General features: G+C 41.0%; 1 protein-coding gene across 3 annotated transcripts in view; it reads left to right on the top strand.

Annotated features, from left to right (window-relative positions):
* Positions 1-21,470, top strand: part of KCNK2 (potassium two pore domain channel subfamily K member 2) — a 197,112-nt gene that overhangs the window by 72,548 nt on the left and 103,094 nt on the right. Inside the window, exons 1-2 of one of the 3 annotated variants that reach the window (XM_040446467.1) lie at positions 1-97; positions 3,270-3,580. In XM_040446467.1, the coding sequence (XP_040302401.1) occupies position 97; positions 3,270-3,580 (312 nt within the window). In that variant the 5' untranslated portion in view covers positions 1-96. The other 2 variants (XM_040446464.1, XM_040446465.1) reach the window with 2 other exon arrangements.

Raw genomic sequence — 21,470 nt, forward strand, 5'->3', positions numbered from 1 at the left:
CCCGCGTCCAGCCCCGCTCTCCCCACCTTGTAAAACAAAGCCGGGGAAAATGCCTGCCCGTGCAGCTCGGAGCGCGCAGCCCGACTCTGAATAAGAAGTGAGTACAATGGCGTGTTTGTAAAAGCTTCAAGTCCGTCTTTTTCAAAAAACATTTCGAATGCTGCATGCCTCATGCTTCCCAGCGCCTCGCGGGAGAGACCCGGCTATAGAGCAGGAGGTGAGACCCCCGGGTAACCCTACCACCACCACCCCCACCACCCCCCGCCCGGCGCTTTCCCTCCCCAGCCGGGACTGGTGGGAGGGCTGCAAATGCCCCGCTGGCAGCAAGCGGACGTTCTCCACCTTCGTTTCCCGTCCAAGGTGTTGGGTCGTAATTTCGGCTCGGAGGCAGATCGATCCCCGGCTCCTCCACTGGCTGCCTCTCCCCCACCCCCTCTCCCGCTCGTGCCTGGGGCTTTGGCACATATCTGCCTAGGCTATGGGTTTGGGACACCTTAAGGGAGTTTCCGAAGGAGGAGGAGGGTCAGCCCTTGGGAGCAGCCGACCGGCAGGACGCATGGTGACCCTGGTCACACTTGTTGCCCCTTGCGAGGTGGGACAGGCGGTGGTGCTGAAAAAAAAGCTCATTTCTCTTGCTATTGAGTCGTCAGCCGCGGGCCCGGCGCGTATAAGGCATACCCGTGTGAGGATGGGAGACCTGGATTAAGAGGAGACTGTGATGTGCTAGTGGCAGAGGAGGGAGGTAGCGATGGTGATGACAGTGTGTGAAGGGACGACTCTTTGATTCCTTGTTCTAAGGAGCACCCCTGCCCGATCATACATCAGACGGCGTGGAGATGCAAACACAGAGGTTCCTTGCCCATGTCAGCTGGGGAGGAAAGGCTGTTGTTTTTTATTTTGGTATTTCACCAATTGCTGTCCATTCTGTCTGCCAAATGTGCATTTATATATATTTCTGCTAATTAAAAAAATAAGGCAATAGCTTCAAAGAATTAAACTTCAGCAGGAAATGTATTAGCTTAATGCACACACACAATCTTCTAAAAACATATCTGTTTCTTTCCCCCCAAAGCATATAATTATGATGTTTTAGTGTGGTGTTGGGATTTGGGATTGGGATTTGGGGGCCTCAAGGTAAAGTCTCGGTGTTCTCCAGTTCTGCCGACCCGAAACCTTTGGTGTGAAAAACCAGAAATATAAGAGCACAGAGAATTGGAGAGGAAAGGCTTGGAAACCTTTCTCCAGAGAGATAATGTGGATTTCTGTTATTTTGATTCCGAAGATGGCTTAATTTTAGATTACGACCTTTATTTTTCACCCAGGACACACTAAGTAGCTTGGAGGTGGAACCGGGTAGCTAGTCGGCAGGTGACAGTGATATTAGCTGTTACCAGCATGTCTATTAAAAACAAGTTATTTTTGATTAGAACATTGAACACATAGTGCTAATTTTGAGTGAAGTTGCCTTTCTAACTATAAAGGTGTTGAATGTTACATTTAACTCTGTTAAAGGTGTCTACTAGTTTGTGGCCTTATTCTGAGCAGGGGACCACATCAGGAGGGAGACGTGTTCATACCTGTATACAGCAGGTTGAACCATAGGAAGTTGCCGAAATGAGCCGTATATATGTGGAATCTCCCCTTGGAGCCATGGGTGCAGCTACTCTGTCAGAGCTCTGATTTCATCTCTTCGAAGTCAGAGTCGTTCAGGGGTTTGATTTGCTGGTTTGAGGCGCCCTCTCTTATCTGCCATCACTGTGCAACACTGCTTAGGGCTAGTGTCTCAAATAGCTTTGTTTGCAAAGCTTCTTTGTCACGGGCAGCCGAAGATTTAGGAACTCAAACAGGTAGTCCCACCACCAGTGGTGGTCAAGAGGGCAGGGACCCCAGCCCTGTGAAAACTGACACTTTCCATTCTCTTCTCGTTCTCAAGTAATTTCCGGTTCCTGTGAGGGTCTCTGGGTGCAGTTCTGCAGTAATTTCTCATATACTTACCTGAAAGTGTTCTTTCTGATAGGCTTTTATCATAGACACCAGAGCAATTTTACTTCTATCTATGACAATTGTGGACTCTTAAAGGGATCGTTCTGGTTGAGTCGGTGGTTTTTTTTTTTTTTTCAGGTCCCCCTGGTTTTTGTTCTTGGGTTTTTGTTTTGGTGGTTTGTTTTGTTTTGTTTTGTTTTGTTTTTTGGCTATTCTGTTAACTCTTTTGGTTCAATGTTGCCTTTCCAGTCAAACATTCTGTAGTAGATAGCTTATTCCCTCCTTAGCAAGTGAAAATCTAGTATCTTTGTATTTTCTAAGAAGAAATCCACTAATGATATTTTTGAGCAGCTGAGATAAATCATAAATGGATTTAGAGTCACCTCAGAGTATATGGGAATTTGTAAGAGAACACATAAATCCACGCTAATGGGGCAATTCGCTTTGTACAGAGGGTCTAAGGTGTAAGATAAGGTTTTAAATTCTTTGTTCTGGATAATGTTCACTGTTGACATGGAAGCAACTTCTCATGTCTTAGCAGCACCTAGGATGGTGCCAGAGAGGTAGCAATACTCTGGTTTTTTTCAAGATGCCAGAGATTGAAAAGTAAGATGTAGAGAATGTTTAATCATGAATCATTTTAGAGGGTAGGCAACAAAGAAATGATTGGGCAATTGAGTGGTTTGCTTCCCATCATGTTTTACCAGAAAATGACTAATGTTTTACTTTGAGCAACAATGTTTGGATCACAAATTCACTTATAATACAATCCCTTTATTACAACGAATTTCTAAATAAAAACAAAGAATGTTCTTGATGTCAACTGCTTGTGGTACAGAGGGTTAAGTTCTTGAGAACAGAAATAGTCCGTGAACCTTCTTGATGAGCATTCATGAGATCGTTTAGTACCACCAACTCTTAGGAGTTCAGTCTTTGCTGACTAGCAACGGTGAACAGATGTAAATTTAAAAGTTCATGGGGAAGAGCTCAGGCATCTTATCTTTTTTTTTTTTTTTTTTTTTTTTTGGTAAGTTTCTTGGTCCACCTCCTGTTTCCTTCCTCTGGCTCTGGAACCCCAATAGCAGCAGAGAGCTGAGACCCCGCCCCTTGTCCTTGAACCTTTATGTATGGTCCCAGAGCAATCCAGTAGGAACACTCAGGTTGGTTCCAGAGCTTCCACCAGGAGAGCAGCGGAGTTGAGTCCGCCTTTGCTCATCCCCTAAAGAAGCCCAGCCATTACCCCCGTACCCTTCTCCAACCTAACCTTCACTCTCTGTTGTTGTCAGTGGCGGCACCTGACTTGCTGGACCCTAAATCTGCCGCTCAGAACTCCAAACCGAGGCTCTCGTTTTCCACGAAACCCACAGTGCTTGCTTCCCGGGTGGAGAGTGACACGACCATTAATGTTATGAAATGGAAGACGGTCTCCACGATTTTCCTGGTGGTTGTCCTCTATCTGATCATCGGAGCCACCGTGTTCAAAGCATTGGAGCAGCCTCATGAGATTTCACAGAGGACCACCATTGTGATCCAGAAGCAGACATTCATTTCCCAGCACTCCTGTGTCAATTCGACCGAGCTGGACGAACTCATCCAGGTAATAACGGCACAGAGGAGTTGTTACCCTGCTTCCTATCCGGGGGAAAAATGTAGCAGTAAGAGGAGGCTACCGGTAGCACAGTGGCGCACCCGCGGGGGGGCCCTGGTCCACTTTCGCTTCGGCATTGACTTCCTTCTGGCTTAGCCGTCCCCTTTCTGCACGTCTTCCCTCTTGTCTTACTTCTTCTCTGTCTTCTTCTGCTTCGCCTTAATTGCTCCCTCCTGTTCCTTCTTATCTCCTGCGGCTCCTTCTCTCCCACTGTCTCCCTGATTTCTCTTCCTTTGCCCTGTCAGAACTGCCAGTGGACACCCGGGGGACGTGGGGCCGCCTTGGCGAGGGCCCTCGTGGTTAGATTATCATTGCCGACTGACAAGCATCGCTGTGGCAAAGGAGTGGAAAACCCAAGGCAGAAGAGTGCTTTAATCACGCCCCGGGCCGTCATAAGATACAAATGATGAGCTTGTGGCATGACCTTCTTGAGACGGGTGTCCCTCATGGGTAACAAACTGTAGCTCACCTCTTTAACCCAGCCGAAGTATCACTCTGATAACTGCCTTTTCAGGTGCCCAGAGAGAAATGATTGATCCTTGCCTCTCTAAACCCCAGCTGAAAGCAATTTACTATTACACAGAAAAATGGAGTTTTTGCATCTTAAAAAATAATTTATGCGTGCTCTATAATGGCGGGACAGCGTCTTTATGGAAAAATATTTTGTTTTAAAAGTTCATCGCAGAATGATTTAAAAGCTTCAGTTAGGCTCCTTGGAAATGGCTGTATTGTTGTCGTAGATTCCTTCTGTTGTGGATTGTAAAACAATTCATTGGTCAAACCAAGAATCGGGAAGGAAGAGAGCCCCAGACTGTTCTTTCGAGGAGAGATCTGACTGGTTGTTGCAAACATTTTAAATGTACAGATATTCATTTTCTTATAGAACCTACTTTGCTTAACTGGTGTAAGTCAAATTGGACTCGAAATGATCTGAATCATGTTTTTCCTCATCTTATATTTGGTTTCACATCATTTGAATGAGTTGGAATTGTAGATTGAAGGAAGAAACTCTTACTGGTTTTAATCCAGTTTCCTATTCGAAGGCCTTTTCGCTCTTACTTCCCTTTTGCCATGGATCCCCAAATGCTACCTCTGCCCTTCGTGCCCCTGTCTGTTTGTAGAAAGCACATACAAGTTCCTATTCAAGTCTCTTGAAAGCTATCAAAGGTACTGTCCTCTAACTCTTATTTAGCTCCTACTGTATTCAGACACTTTTGCATCTCACCTATTTGATTTACACTTTGGAAAGGCTCTTCAGACACTTGCATACTGAATCCTGTACTGTTTTTAGATGATGGCAATATTTTCGGTATTGACAGTGGACCTGCCAACTAATAGCACTGTCCCAGCTACCCCATTACCTGTTCCTACATGAGATCACTTTCTCTTCACTCTGTCTTTGTGCCACAGAATTCTAAAAGGTACTCAGATAATCTTAAAGATGGGGCCCTGGGTGGCTCAGTTAGTTAAGCCTCCAACTTTGCCTCAGGTCATGATCTTACAGCTTATGGGTTCAAGCCCTGCATTGGGCTCTGTGCTGACAGCTCAGAGCCTGGAGCCTGCTTTGGATTCTGTGTCTCCCTCTCTCTCTCTGCCCCTCCCCCACTTTCTCTCTCTCTCTCTCTCCATCTCTCTCTCAAAAGGAAATAAACATTAAAAAGAAAAAAAGAATTTCCATTTCCCTAGGATTTTAAAAGAAGAGCTCTAAATTATCTTGGAAGTTGCATGGGGTAAAACCCTAAACGTTGGGATCAGATAGGATGTGTTTTAAACTCCAATTGAGCACTTTTCTAGAGGTGTCATCCTGAATGAGTAATTTTCCTCTCTAAGCCTAAAATGATCCATCTGGAATGAGGGAAGTCTATCTATCAAACAGGGTTGCTGTGAACAGTGAAGAGAGAATCCCCGTGCAGCATTCAGGATATCGCAAAGCGTTAGGTTTGTTTGCTGTTCTTAGTTGCGCAGCCCCACCCCTCCCCTCCCCCCACTGTCCCTTTATGGGGTTGAAGCATCTGATTCAGATAGTTGCGTTCTTATCATCTGAAGTGGCGTGATTGGTCTTGAGCTGGGAAAAGAAGTGCCTGGCATTTCAGGACAATGCTGAAGGAAACCCTGTATGGATTTGAAATTGGTCCCACTGTTCAATATTGCCTAGATCTATTCATACCTGTGAGGATAACTTGAAGGGCATGGCAGGTGGGGACAATCTGGAGGTGGAGACTGGTCATTTTTGCTATATTATTTTTGGAAGGGATACAGACAGAGCTCAACAATGACCTAATCTTTTTCTTTCCGCCCCACACAGGAATCTATTTTAGCTTTATTAATATTCACGGCTGATGAGAATTTTTGCCTCTTAAAAATCTCAAGTATTTTATGCTTATTCAGAAGTTGCCTGTTGTTTATTGCCATATCACGCATCTTTATAACCCCATAGATGTAATAAATTATTTTATTCTCTTTGAATAAAGTGTCTTCTGATAAAAGAGATGTTTATAATGGCATGGTTTCAGAGATCGAGATCGGTGTTTAAATAGGGAGAAAGGCAAATAAGCCAGTGATCTTTTTTTTTTTTTTAATTTTTAATGTTTATTTTTAAGAGAGAGAGACAGAGCAAGAGCCGGGGAGAGGCAGAGAGAGAGAGGGAGACAGAATTCAAAGCAGGTTCAAGGCTCTGAGCTGTCAGCACAGAACCCAACGTGGGGCTCGAACTCACAGATTGCAAGATCACGACCTGAGCCGAAGTCGGATGCTTAACCCATTGAGCCACCCAGGTGCCCCACCAGTAATCTTATATTAGAATTACATCTCATTCATACGATCCTCATAAGTGTCCATGGGTCTTTCCCACATCTATTTTCCCATTTAATCATCCCTTAAAACCTCACGAGTAGGTATGTTAGACAGTGCTGTCACAGCATGAAGGACAAGGAAGCTAACACACAGCAGTCCCAGTGACTTACTCCAGACACCATTATTAGGATGAGTGTTCAGGTCCTCGGGATCTTGATCTGCTGTTATTCCCAGGAGTCTCTGCTCTCTCGGCGTTTTTCAGTGCTGAGAGGGGGATCAACTGGAGAAGTTAGAAGTTCAGTCCTCATATTAGTAGAGAAGGAATTCTGGATTTCTTTTATGAAAAGGGTGAGGAAGGAGGAGGACATGGGTAGTCAGACTGTAAGGCCAATGTCAGGTACAGTTAAACTAATTTGGCCCCAAGCCCCAGATTATTAATTACACCTCCGCCTGGGCTATGGTAACTTCATACCAGGCTGTGCTTGCGTGAGAGGGTGGGTTAGGGGAGGGAGAGGAAAGAAAAGGGAGAATTAAGGCTCACAAGAGCACCTGCTTCTTCTGCTACCTAGTCCCAGCATGCGCATCCCCTCTGAGTGCCATCTTGACATCAGCCCGCCAAGGCAAGATTGAAGAGGGGGCAGAGATATCAAGACAAAAGCATCGTTGCTGGGCTGAAGTGCTTTGACCACTTTGATTTGCAACATCCGTTACATTTAAGTTAGTGTCAGTACGGAAAAACACAAGCAAACACTCTGAAGTTTTAAAAGCCACGAATACCATTAACGATAACTAACATTTAATGAGCACTGACTGTGTGCCAGGCACTGTGCTAACCTTTTCTGTGTATTGTCTCATTTAACTCTTAAACAGCCATATGAGCTAAGTGACTTATTATCTGTATTTAACTTAGGTGCACATTGAGGCAGAGGGAGCTTAATTTTCCAAGAGTACAAAGTGGTGGAGTGCACTGTTATTTAAACCTAAGTGGACGGACTCCAGAGCTTACGCTCTAAGGTCCTGTATTTACTACCTCTAAAAAAATTAACAAACGTTAAGTTTGCTGTAAAGCTTCCTGTCATTCTATGTATCAGAGTGTAATGGATATCGAATTACAGTTCTCCGCACCTAGCGATGTATATTATATAACCTATCTCTCTCTCCATATAAAAACGGAGCGTATATAACCCGGATTTTAATATTCTTTTTGGAGAGCACTTCCTGGTTTTCTCCTGCTTGAATGTGGCAAACCAGTAGAGGCATGGTTACAGTAGATACACCTTGGCCTCAACCTAGTTATTTAAGTGTTTGCTGAATCAATTCTGGGATTAAAAAGACAGGGTAAATCTCTGATCTCTACACTGATAATAAAAATACTTCATGGGAGATTTGACTTATTTTCTCACGTGAGCCACACACCCGCTGCAAGGTAGGGAGGGAGGGTATTCTGCCTATTTTGGGGTGAAGAAACTGATACATTTGCATGAGGTCATATGGCAGCCTCAGGCCTAGATCTCTTGAAGCCCTCCTGCTGACGGGATTATATTCTCTTTGCACTATTCCTTTCTTAGTTTGGTTTTTACTCCTATCATTCAGTAGCATTTTTTGAGCATGTGTTGACCTTCGTGCTAGGTATGGGGCAAGTAAAGTGATGGAAAAAAACATAGTTTCTCTTAAGGTGCTCCCTCCAAAGACAAGTGGAGGAGACCACTATAAACAGAGCTACAGTAGAAGTGCTTAGAGTTTGGAGCTAGACAACTGAGGAAGAAATTAACCACTTAGTGAGAGTTGGGAAGACACAGAGAAGAGGTAGAAGGGAAACTGGATGTCAAGTGCGGAATCAGAGGATTCTAGGGGAAGACAAGGGGATCAGCAAATGTTCTAGGCAGAAGGGGCATGATTTGCTCCAGTAACTGAATGATCTAGATTGAGGGGCAGGGGCTTCAGCAAGTCTAACAAGGTACAACAGGGCCTACTGTACCGTACCAGGGGGGGTGGACTTCATCCTGAGCCTGTTCACCACCTGGGGTGGATGTGCCATTGGGACACTTGGTTATGTTCCTAGAATGCCAGTGAACTTTAAAAACAAAACCAAAAACGTTGTTTCATATCAATTATATAATCATTCATTCAAGACCACTTCATTGAATTCCTGCTATGTGTGTTGTCCTAGGTACAGAAGTACAGTGGAGAGTAAGACAGGTGAAAGCTCTTGGCCTTGGTGAGGTTACATTCTGCTGAGGGAAGAGGATGTGTTAGATAGTATTAAGTCTCAGGAGAAAAAATAAAGCAGTGAAAAAGGTTAGGAAACGTTGGGTGGTATTGGTGATTCATTTTACATAAGGTCACTGGGGAAGCTTCACTAATATGGTGACTTCTAAGTAGAGGGAGTGAGGGAACCAGCCAGGTTTGGGGAATCACACTCCGGCAGAGGGATCAGCAGTAGAGATGCCCTTCCTGACTCGAGAGTGTCCCTGGCAGGTACAGGAACAGCAAGGATGCTAGGAGGGAGTGGAAGGAGATGACATCAGACAGGTAGCGAGGGCCAAGCCCTGTAGGGCCTTGTAAGTTATTATATGGAGTTGGCTTTTTGGCGCACACGAGTGTCCTGCTCTGGCTTGTTTCCCCAGGATCACTCTGCCTGCTGAGTTGAGAAGAGATTGCTGGAGGCCGTGGACAGAAACAGAAGGAGCTGTTATTTGGCTGTTGTAATAACCCTTGTGATAGATGAGGGGGGAGCTTGAATTGAACCAACGTGGTAGGAGGGGGCCATGAGATATGGTCAGATCCTGGAGACACTTGAAGAGAGCCAATGGATTTTGCCAATGGAGAAGGCTTACAGTGCAAGGGTGAGGAGTCAAAGAAAACACCAAAAGTTTTGTCCTACGGATCTAAAAGAATACAGTTCCCAATTTGCAGACGTGAGAAAAAGTGCAGGAGGAGCTGGTTAGGGGATGATGTCAGGCATTTAGGGTTGGACATTGCACTGAGCGTGTCAGTTCGACAGGGTTGGGTTATTGAAAAGATTCTCAGGACCCAAATAATAGGACTTCTAGATCTCCAAGGCAGGAAAGTGATGAAATGTAACAACAGCAAGGATGGGCACCATAGGCCAAGGTTGTATCACAGCTAAGGCCTCCCTCTGCCAGGCCAGGACATACTTCGGTCAAGAGCCACCAGTATGTGCATGGAATACCTTGGAACCAGGTCTTGGCTGATCATATCCCTGCTGTTCACAAAAGCGTTTTCTTGCTGGGTAGCCGGCCGGCCTTAGTGGCAGAACTTTTCAAGAGTCTCACCAAGGTGCAAATCATCCGTCACGCCATTACCAACAAATAATGCCGACAAGCTGGTCCTAGCCCCCAGAAGCTACTCAAGCCACGGTTGGAAAGCAACACTCTTGGTCAGCATGTCTCACACGCTGGGGACAGTTCTGTGCAGGTACTTCAGCAAAACAGCTTAGGCAGATTCCAGGCCAGCACAGCCATGTTAAATTTGAGATGCCTCTGAGGAGATCCAAGAGTGGATGCTGAGTGGGAAACGGGATGTGTAGGAAAAATGATGCTGGAAATGTGGGTTTGGAGTTCAGGGGAGGGGTCAGGCTGAAGGCTCATATTCGGAAGTCATCATTTTACAGAAGGCTTTTCAAGTCAAGCCATTGGATGAAATCACCTGGGGAATGAGTACAGTTTGAGCCAAGCAGAGCTCCTGGTATGACCCTAGGAGCACTTCAACAGGTAGAGAGTCCTCTAAGGAATAAAATCCAAAATTCAGGTCCATTATCGATTTACAACCTAACATTTCAGGAACACAGCTCTCATTTGAGGAAACTGTGTCACCCTGTGCCCCCAAACCCCTTGGGGTTTTATTTTTCCTTGTCTTTAGGGAACCCTTTAAAGAAAACATTTAAGAAATCTCTCAGAGGCACCTGGGTGGCTCACTTGGGTAAGCATCCAACTTCAGCTCAGATCATGATCTCATAGTTCATGAGTTTGAGTCCTGCATCTGACCGTGCAGAGTTTGCTTGGGAATCTCTGGCTCTCTCTGCCTCTCCCCCACTTGTGCGCTCTCTCTCTCTCTCTCTCTCTCTCTCAAAATGAATAAATAAACTTAAAAAAAAAAAAAAGAAGAAGGATGTCTCTCAGCATGGGAGCTTTTGAAGGTGTTTAAATGGGGAAGTCTGTGTTGGAGGTTATGACTTTCTTAAAGGCAAATGGGATGGTTTGGCATATTAAAAGCGGAGTTTAGAGCTGACTGGATATGGTAGTGAGTGATGCTACATGATTCTATACATGATAGTTTGGTGGCTGTCATTCCAGTTTGTATAAGCATCCGGCTTGTTAAATATTGGGCTTCAGTTTTGGAAAGCAAACAGTCACCTTTTATCATTTTATCTATGGACACAATAACTTGTCCAGAAAGCTCCTAAAAGGGCTTTCTTATCAGTGCCTTTACCCTTCTTGTTCTCTGGATTAATCTCTGGAAAAAGCACTGCAGATAGTCTAATGTGTCAACTTCTTGTATATGTCATAATGTTGCAGTTTGGATTATTTTAGCAGATTATCCAGGAGGCACTTAAACGACTGGGCTTTGGTGGAGAAGATTACTCAGGAATGCAGTCTTGAGAATTACAAGAGGGAATGATGCGTCAAGGGAGATACAGGGGTCTTAAAGAAAGCTTTGTCAATTTCCAGTTTCCCTAGGACTTGCCCATGTACTACTGTCAGTGAACAAACTCCTCTTTGCCGCCCCTTCCTGCCCATAGGTTCATGCTCTCTGACATTCACACAGTAACAATCGTGTCTCATACAAAATGCAGGTAATACAAGAAGGTGCAAAGGAAAAAGTAAACATTTAAAATTCCTCCACCGAGAGGTGGCCAAGACCCACACGTATTTCCACACAGAATTTCACATGCATGGGATCGGGTACGCAGGCCATTTTACCGGCTCCATTTTTTTGTACACCCTTGTGTAGGGGATGCTTCGGGAATATTTCACGTCTTGGCTTTAGATATCATTTAAATCCCCACATACCTTAGGTAATATCATTATCAGTAAGAGCATGAGGTGATATATATTTTTTTATCTCTTTCAGCTGTTTCTCTGCTTTTCATTTTTATGAATATTTGAATATCCCAGCTGGATCCAACAGTAAACAGTAGTTCAACTAGCTCACTCTCTCTACTCTTAACTGTGCTATCGATGGATGTTGGCAAAGAGTGCCATGGTTCCTTCCACAAAACCAGCTTTAAAAGGGATGGCTTTTAAAAGGGATGACGCTCAGGCGTCATGACGTTAGGAAAAATCTGGCATGGATCTTATATTCAGAAACTTAATTATCTACACTGTTTGAATTTCATTGCGTTTCAGCGTGTACCTTCTCTTGGTATGTGTCTTGCATTCTACTCAATAAAGTTTTACTTTTCACGTGATCTTTCATAACATTACATCCTTTATCAAGTTTTAGGCCATTTATTTGCCTGATGAACTTTGTGGACTAAGTCATGTGGTTCCCTTCTAAAGATAGCGACATTATCTTTCTCATTTTTATCCCCTACCACGTTTAGAATTCGTTCTCAGGCAGCTCCCCTGCTTTGAAAATCTGTGATGATGTGTGTCTTAGGTCTCTGCCTTTCGAATAGTTTTGTTTTGTAATCTCTTCCTTAACACTTAGAGTGGCCCCTTGATTATTTTACTTATCTTTTTTTTTTTTTTTTTTAACTGCTTTCTGCTCAGTTCAGACTTTGATAAGTGTCGATTTGAGCTGTGGGCAATGTTCCAAAGAGGACGAGTCATACTTTAGCGCCAAGAGTGGTCTCTGCTTTAATTCTTTCTTTCTTTCTTTTTTTTTTTAATGTTTATTTATTTTTGAGAGAGAGAGAGAGAGAGAGAGAGAGAGCGCGCGCGCGCGCGCGCGCGCGCGCGCATGAGCGGGGGAGGGGCAGAGAGAGAGGGAGGCACAGAATCTGAAACAGGCTCCAGGCTCTGAGCTGTCAGCACAGAGCCTAACGCGGGGCTCGAACTCACAAACCGTGAGATCAGGACTTGAGCTAAGGTCGAAGGCTTAACTGACTGAGCCACCCAGGCTCCCCTGCTTTCTCTCTTTTTCTTTTCTTCCCCCCTGTTTTATTTCTATTACCTCTCTGTTACTTTTCTATTTTTTTCTCTGTTGGCATTGTTGAATGATGTCCTCAGGCAAAGAATCCCAGTGACTCTGGAGGCTTCTTCTAGATTATTGAAAACACTGTTTGAAAAGGGGAGCCTGGTTTATTTTCTCCCAAATCCATTAGTTTTCACTTAACAAGGTTGAATGAATCTCAAGCCTCATTTGTATGCCTTTTTTTACCCAGGCTTGTGAGGTTTTAAAAATTTAATTGAACATTGAACACTTCACAGTCTTCAAGATCACGGTGGTATTCCTATACTTTGATAGTTTCCTTTTTAGTGTTAAATTAAAACATCACATAACAGATACATAGATTTACATTTATCCCTTCAAATATATATTTATTGTATCTACATTTTTAAAAACTGTTAAAACCTTTTTTAAAGATCTGTAACGAAACATTTTTATAAGGGTTGATTTCGATAAGTCTTTAGTAAATAATCTTTTTAGGGCTACTTACATTTTGTGAAGTGATTTTTCTTATACTCTTATGTGCCCCCTGACAATAGCTGTTTGATTGGTGAAATGTACTTTCTCTATGTAGAATGGCTATATTTCCCCCCCATGATTAGTTATCTTGCGTATATGTTCAGAAGTATACTTTACTGCTTTCACTCATTTTGCTTTTCATTTTTCTCAGAAAACTCCAGTTTATTTAGAATTTCTTGTTATATGTATGTAGGAGAGCTCTAATTAGTGTGTCCTCAGTCTATAATAACGTTGAGTGAAAATGCCAATATTTGCAGACTGGTAAGTTAAAAAGTATGTATTCCTTGGAGGGGTATCTAAGGAATCAAAATTTCCCAGATGCTTGTGAAGTATAATGTGTTCTCTGGTGATGAAGCAGTAAAGGGAGCTTTGAGAAATAAGCAAAGCAATGAATGTCAGGACTGTGGAAAAGGAGAAGAATGTCAATAGGCACCATCAGACGATCACATGGCTTACATTGATGCACATTTCAGGGAAAAGAGCCTCTAATCCTTCAATTTTCTATTTTTAGGATCCCAGCATAGTTTCTTGACTCTTGTAAAGTTCCTTTTCTGCAGTTGTGCTTCTGTTTTTACTTTGCTAAAACTCACTTAGAGGAATACAGGGATTCACCAGAAACTCAGAATTGCTAAAACAGGTGGTGTTCCTTTTGGGCAAATGAAAAAGTCCCCTTTCCTGTCACTGTTATTCGGGTCCTCTACAGGTCGGTTAGGGAACATTTGATCCAAGTGACAAATACAATGGAATGAACTCCTCTCTCCTTGCATGTGATGTGCTTTCAACATCTGGGTGATGCTAATGGTACCAGGGAAGTGGATTCTGAAATTTATGGAGGAAGAGGCACTGGTTTGTGTCCATTTAGAAATTTTGATGTCAACCCCAAGAGCAGAGATATGTCACGTCTCCTCTAGATTGGAAAGGGAGTTCTTAGGGAGACTTTGTGTTAACCCAAGAGTCACCATACTGTGGATCTGTGGTGCTGTGTGTGTTCCCAACAGGATAACAGTGTGGTCAGGATTCACTAACAGCTTTCCAAGCAGGGCAAACCTACGTGGAATAGGATGGAGAAGCAGAGTTATTACAAGCACTTAGAGTTCTTATATTTTATTTTTCATGGGGAATACAGGGAAGGTCTTAGTTTCCTTAAAATGGCCATGGAAATGCTTACAAACTGTGATCTTTAATGGACAGCGTATTTTCATACAGCAACACCTCAGATGATCGGGACCTCGGTGTTTCTTCAGCAAAGCTAGTGAATGTGGCAGAAATGTTTTTAGTCTTGACTTTAAAGCGTGCCTTGGTGGTCATGCTTCTTTTAGGTAAAATAAAATTCACAGTGTTAATTGCCTAACAGTCCATAAGAGAATTGAAATACTACTGGGTGGGTTCCAGCATTCCTGTTGCACTAGCGGTTGGTAATGGTTTCTCAGCACATTTGATTTACTCTTGCTTCTCAGACAGTGAGGTAGGCTGTGCTGTTTTCCATTTGTCCTGGTCCATGCACTGCTCACTGAACGCAAGACGGAAGTGGAGATGATTATTCCCAGCTGTCACAAAATAAAATTTTGTAAGACAAAGTTCCATTTAATCATGGTCAAAATAGCTTATCATTCATACAAGAAAAAAAAAATTGATTGGCAACATAGTTTTCTGAATCTGATTTTTTTTTTTTTTTGGACATGTGGCCACACACTGAACATCCTGAGTTCTTTTTCTGAATCCTCATTCAGAAATATTTCTGTATTCATGTACCATGTTCAGATAGCATATTAGTGTTTACAGAGACCTGAGGTAAGACAGTTGGTGGGAAAGTCTGTTCCTCTAAAGGAAGAAGTAATTAAAATGCATTCATTCATTTATTCGTTAAACATGTAATAAGTTTTGAAAGGCGTAGTTCTAAGCAGGGGGCATAATCCACACGGATTATGATTGTGTGGACTGACAAGAGTCCTGCTTTCTTGGAGCTGCTGTGCTAGTGAACAAAGAAACACCTCAACAAGATAATTTCAGAAAATACAGATGTCCTGAAGACTGAACAATGGCTTAATGCCACAGAATGATGGGGGCCGTGCTCCTCTGCAAGAGCTGTGTTCAGACACGCTTTCTCTTGGACAGGTGACATTCACGATGAAACCTGAATGAGAGAGGGTCAGTCCTGTGAAGATCTTGCGGGGCAGGGAAGCGTTTCAGGAAGAGAAGGCAGCAAGTGCAAAGGCGAGAGCATTCTTGGTGTGTTCTGGGGCCCGTGCAAACACCAGTGGGGTTGGGCCATCATTCGTGTTGTGAGGGAAGCAAGCCAACACCTTGTAGGCCTTGATAAGTGCTCTTGGTTTTACGGGCAGTGGGAGATCAACAAATGGAAAATTTTAGAAGGAAACAGAGTATGTCATAATGATCCTAGGTGAATACTCTGGTGACCTGGTGAGGGGAAGAAATCAAATCAAAACAGAACGATTGGTTGGAGAACTTTTAATGAAAGTTCATTTTGGAAAGAATTTTAAAGACAGACAGGGTTTGGATCAGAAGACTGTCCTCTCTTCTCGCCTTTCAGGAAGAGATGCTCAAGGGTGGTGATCCAGGTAATGTGTGTACTTCTGGAGAAGATGAAGAGAGAGGGGAGGTGGCTGGTTGAGGGTTCTGAAGCTGATACCACATATTCAATTCAGTGTGTCTAAGAAGGAGATGATTTTAATGAGCAGAGATAATTGCTAGATGATTTATTTTATTTTATTTTATTTACTTTATTTTATTTTAATTGTCTTTAAATAAATTCTACTTTTAGGATAAAAGATTGTTGTTTATTTTACTATCTTTTTAAAATTATTTTCTATTTAAACCCTTCCACAACCCTACTTTATATCTGGACATGTTACAGCTAATATGCTAATGTAAATGATTGGATAATTACTTTGTCCTTAATAAATATAGATTTTCTTCTTCTTCTTTTTTAAATCTGGTTAACAAGTTCCAAAGCTTCACAATGTTTTTTATTTCTGGAAGATGTTTTATCAGATGATGACATTTGGCTCTTGACTTGAGCTGGCCTGCAAATCTATTTCATGAGGCTAGTTTTAAATACTTCGGCTTAATTAAAATTGTCAATAATCTTATTTTATAATAACAATATCATTCTTGAGGCATATTTTTCTTGGATGCTGTACTATGCTGTTATTCAAAAAGTATTTTTTGATAGGACAGGAGCTTCTGCTTTATTTTCCATTACTCAGCTCCTTACAACCTTATTATTTCTTGATCCACAGAGAGCTTGTGTTTATGTTTGTGTGTTTGCATTTGTGTTTTATTCCCTCTGATGCTTTCCTGATGCAGGATTAAATTGCTTCAAGGAGCCTTCTTGATAGGGACCTAAATGAGACTCCTTTCTTCTTGAGGGCAAAGAAAGAAAAAAAAAAAGTTAATCTCATGTATAAACCAAACTAGGGGGCACCTAGATGGTTCAGTCAGTTGGACATCCGACTTTGGCTGAGACCATGATCTCACAGTTTGTGGGTTCGAGCCCCGTGTCAGGCTCTGTGCTGACAGCTCAGAGCCTGGAGCCTGCTTCGCATTCTGTGTCTCTCTCTGCCCCTCCCCTGCTCCTGTTCTGTCTCTCTCTGTCTCTCAAAAATGAATAAACGTTAAAAAAAATTTTTTTTAAACCAAACTAGCCTGGGTGTCTTAGAGTCTAAAAGAAAATACAAAGAAAAAGCAATACTGGTAACTGCATCTGAAAGGTTATAACGAGTGTCTATAGAAAGTGCCAGCAAAATTTTATCATAATATACTTTGAATTATTTGCATGTAACATTTTAAGGAAGAAATTCATTGAATTTAGAACCTGAAATCTACAAGTACATATTACCTAGTCAAACCCTGTCACTTTAGAACCAAGAAAATAAACGATTCAACTATTTTCCTAAGAGTACCACTAGTTAGTGACAGAAAAAATACCGTCACTTCTAGTCCACGACTTCTAGTTCACCACTTTTCCTTTCCACCAGTGTCTCTTTTTTTCCTTTTTCTTTCTTGCTCTTGTAAATATCAGCATGTTTCTAAGATGAGAGCTGCTATTCTAACATTTTTTATTTTGAAGTAAGTAATCAAGATGTTTTCTTCTTGCCCTCCAGAGCCGCAGCCTGCATACAGGCTGTGTCCCCACAGAGATGTGACTCATTATTCCGTATTTATCATCTCAGTTTTCCTGCTACCAGTGCTTATGCTGCCTCTTTATGCTGAATGAATGAGTGCAAAATCTCAGAGTTTTAGGATTGGGGGAAATCCTGAATCTCAAAGAAAATGAAAGTGAGTAGTGTCCTTATGAAGTTTCTTGCCACCAAAGTTGCCAGATGAAGTTATAACTGGATTTTTTAAAAAAAGGATTAAGCTTTTCAGCTAAAGGGTGATAAACCAAAATGCATTAGGAAAAAGAAACAAGACAACTTAGAATTTTGCTTTTTAAACTTTGTCTGATAAATGAATGAAACTTCCATGAATTCCACCCATTAAGTGAATATTGATTGAAATCTTACTATTGTGTAGCTGGCACTGTGCTAGACTATGGGTTCTTTCCCTCTCAAAATTGTATTTTATGGTATGTATTTTATATCCTTAATGTCTTACTTTTGCAATCTGTTATAAATATATAGCTCTCTGTTTAACTATAGATTTATGGAATCTTTTTGAAAGACTTTGTAGTAATGCTATTTTATGGGTGTACCAGTCTTTTAAAACTATTCTCCTATGTCAAGGATTTTATCTTTTATTTTATTCTTTTATTGTGGTAAATAACACATGAGATCTACCTTGCTAACAAATGTTTAAGTGTACAATAAAATATTGTTAACTATAAGCACAATGCTGTACAGCATATTTCTGAAACTTTTTCATCTTCCTTCACTGAAACTCTACACGCGTTGGACAGCAAATCCACATTTCCCCATCCTGCCGCCTCCCACCCCTGGAAGGTACCATTCTCCTATCTGCTTCTATGAATTCGACTACTTTAGATAACTCATGTGAGTGGAATCATTAAGTCTTTGTCCTGTTGTGACTGGTTTATTCCACGTAGCATGATGTCCTCAAAGCTTCATCCAACTTATAGCACGTAACAGGATTTCCTTCTTTTTTTTTAAGACTGAATAATATTCCATTGTCTGTATGTTCCACATTTTCTTTACCCATTGGTCCACTGATGGACATTTCGATTCTTTTTACGTCTTAACTATTGTGAATAATTCTGTAATGAACATGGTATTGCAGATATTTCTTTGAGATTCTGTTTTCTGTGATTTTGGATAGATATTTGGAAGTGGGATGGTTGGACCAGAAGCTAGTTCTATTTTTAATTTTTGAGGAACATCCTTGCTATTTTCTATAGCAGCTGCTCATTTTAGATTCCTACCAATAGTGCCCAAGTGTTTCAATTCCTCCAAGTCATTGCTGACACTGGGTGTCTGTTTGTTTGTTTGGAGGGTTTTTTATTTGTTTTTATTTGTTTTACCTTATGAGATGTGAGGTGATATTGTAGTTTTTATTTGCATTTGCCTGACTATTAGTGATGTTGAGCAATTTTCATATACCTGTTGGGCATTTTTATATCATCTTCAGATAAATGTCTAATCAAGTCCTTTGCTCGTTTCTTTTTAATCAGGTTATTTGGGGTTTTTTGCTATTGAGTTGTAGGAATTCCTTATATATTTTGGATATTGGCCTTTTCCCAACATATGGTTTGCAGATATTTTCCTCCCATTCAGCAGTTGACTTTTCACTCCATGGATTATTTCCTTTGCTATGCAGAAGCTTTTTAATTTGATGAAGTGCCACTTGTCTATTTTTTCTTTGTTGCTTGTGGGTTTTTTTTTTATTTTGTTAATGTTTATTCATTTTTGAGAGACAGAAAGAGACAGAACACAAGCAGGTGTGGGGCAGAGGGAGAGGGAGACGCAGAATCCGAAGTAGGCTCCAGGCTCTGAGCTGTGAGCACATAGCCCAACGTGGGGCTCAAACTCATGAACCGCAAAATCATGACCTGAGCCAAGGTAGGATGCTCAACCGACTGAGCCACCCAGGTGCCTGTGTTGCCTGTGGTTTTAGCAACATTTCCCAGAAATCATTGCCAAGACCAGTGGTATGAAGCTCTTCTACTATATTTTCTTCCAGTAGTTTTATAGTTTCAGATCTTACACTTAAGTCCTTAATCCATTTTGAGTTGATTTTCATGTATGATGTAAGATAAAGGTCCAATTTTATTATCTTCTATGTGGATGCTCAGTTTTCCCAACACTATTTGCCGAAGAGACTGTCCTTTCCCCATTTATAGTCTTGACACTCTTGTTGAAGCTCATCTGACCATGGGTTTATTTCTGGCCTCTGTTCTGTAACATTGGTCTATACTTGTTTTGCCAGTTTCAAACTGTTTTGATTAGTGTAGCTTTGTGATATGTTTTGAAATCAGGAAGTGTGAGGCCTCCAGCTTTGTTCTTTTTCAAGATTGTTTGGGTTATGTGGAATCCTTTGTAGTCCCATATGAATTTTAGGATTTTTTTTCCTGCAAAAAAATGCTATTTAGATTTTAATGGGGATTGCATTGACTGTGTAGATATTTGGGGGTATTATGGGCATTTTAACAATATTAAGTCTTCTAATCCATGAACATAGGATATCTTTCCACTTATTTGTCTTCTTTAATTTCTCTAAGCAAATGTAATAGTTTTTATTATACAAAGCATTCACTGCCTTGTTAAATGTATTCCTAAGTATTTTATTCTCTTTGATGCTATTGTAAATGGGAAAGTTCCCTTAATCTCCTTTTGGATTGTTCACTGTTAGTATAGAAACATAGTGATTCTTATGTTGATTTTGTATTCTGTAGCTTTGTTGAATTCATTTCTTAGTACTAGCAGTTTTTTTGTGGAATCTTTTGGGGTTTTTTTACATGTAAGATCATGGAATTTGAACAGAAATACTTTGACTTCTTCCTTTCCAATTTGAATGCCTTGTATTTCTTTGTCTTGTTGTATTGCTCTCATGAGGACTTCTAGTACTTTGTTGAGTAGAAGTAGTCAGAGTGAGGTTTGTTTTTTTTTGTTTTTGTTTTTGTTTTTGTTTTTGTTTTTGTTTTGCCTTGTTCCTGATCTTAGAAGAAAAACTTTCAGTTTTTCATTATTGGGGATGATGTTAGGAGTGGACTTTCATATATGGCCTTTACTTTGTTGAGCTAATGTTCTTCTATTTCTAGTTTGCTGAGAATTTTTATCATAGAGGTTGTTGGCTTTTGTCAAATGTTTTTTCTCTTTCTCTTGAGACAATCGTGATTTTTATCCTTTGTTCTGTTAATGCAGTGTATCATATTGATTAAATTTCATGTATTGAAACGTCTTTGCATCTCAGCAATAAATCCCACTCGGTCATGGTGTATGATCCTTTTAATGTGCTGTTGAATTCAATTTGCTAGTGTTTTGTCAAAGATGTTTGCATCTACATTCATCAGAGATATTGGACTGTAGTTTCTTCTTATAGTGTCTTTGTCTGGCTTTGGTATCAGAGTAATGCTGCTTCTGTAAAATGAGTTTGGAAATGTTCCCTCCTTTTCAGTTTTCCGAAAGAGTCCAAGAAGGATTGGTGTTAATTCTTTAAATGTTTAGTAGAATTCATCAGTGAATCCTCTGGCCCTGACCTTTTCTTTGTTGGGAGGTTTTGATTACTGATTCAATCTACTTACTAGTTTAGGTATGTATATATTTTGTTTTTTCATAATTTAGTATTGGCAGATTGTCTGTTTCTAGGAATTTATCTATTTCTTCTAAGTTATCCAATTAGTTGGGTATAATTTTTCATAGTAGTTTCTTATAATCCTTTATATTTCTGTGGCATTGGTTGTGATGTCCAGTCTTTTATGTCTGATTTTATTTAATTTGAGATTCCTTGTGTTTTTCTTAGTCTAGCAAGATTTGTCAATTTCTTTTATCTTAAAAAAAAACCCTCTTATTTTTGCTATGGTTTTTCATTCTCTATTTCACTTATTTCTGCTGTAATCTTTATTAAAATTTCCTTCTTTCTGCTAATTTTTAGTTTAGTTTGTTCTTTTTTCTGGTTCTTTGAGGTGTACGGTTAGGTTCTTAATATTTGAGATCTTTCTTTTTTCATGATGGTGTTTACTGCTTATAGACTTCCCTCCTAGTACTACTTTTGCTGCAACTCATATGTCTTTATTATGCTCTGTTTTCATTCCATTTGTCTCAGGACATTTTCTAATTTCCCTTTTGATTCTTCTTCAGCCCATTGGTTATCCAGGAGTGTGTTGTTTAAGTTCCACATAATTATGAATTATCCAGTTTTCCCTCTGGTGTTGATTTCTAGTTTCATTCCATTTTGGTCAGAAAAGAAACTTGGTGTG

The sequence above is a fragment of the Herpailurus yagouaroundi genome, unplaced genomic scaffold (genome assembly GCF_014898765.1).
Source record: "Herpailurus yagouaroundi ecotype Mexico unplaced genomic scaffold, PumYag 195, whole genome shotgun sequence".
NCBI classification, from domain to species: Eukaryota; Metazoa; Chordata; class Mammalia; order Carnivora; family Felidae; genus Herpailurus; species Herpailurus yagouaroundi.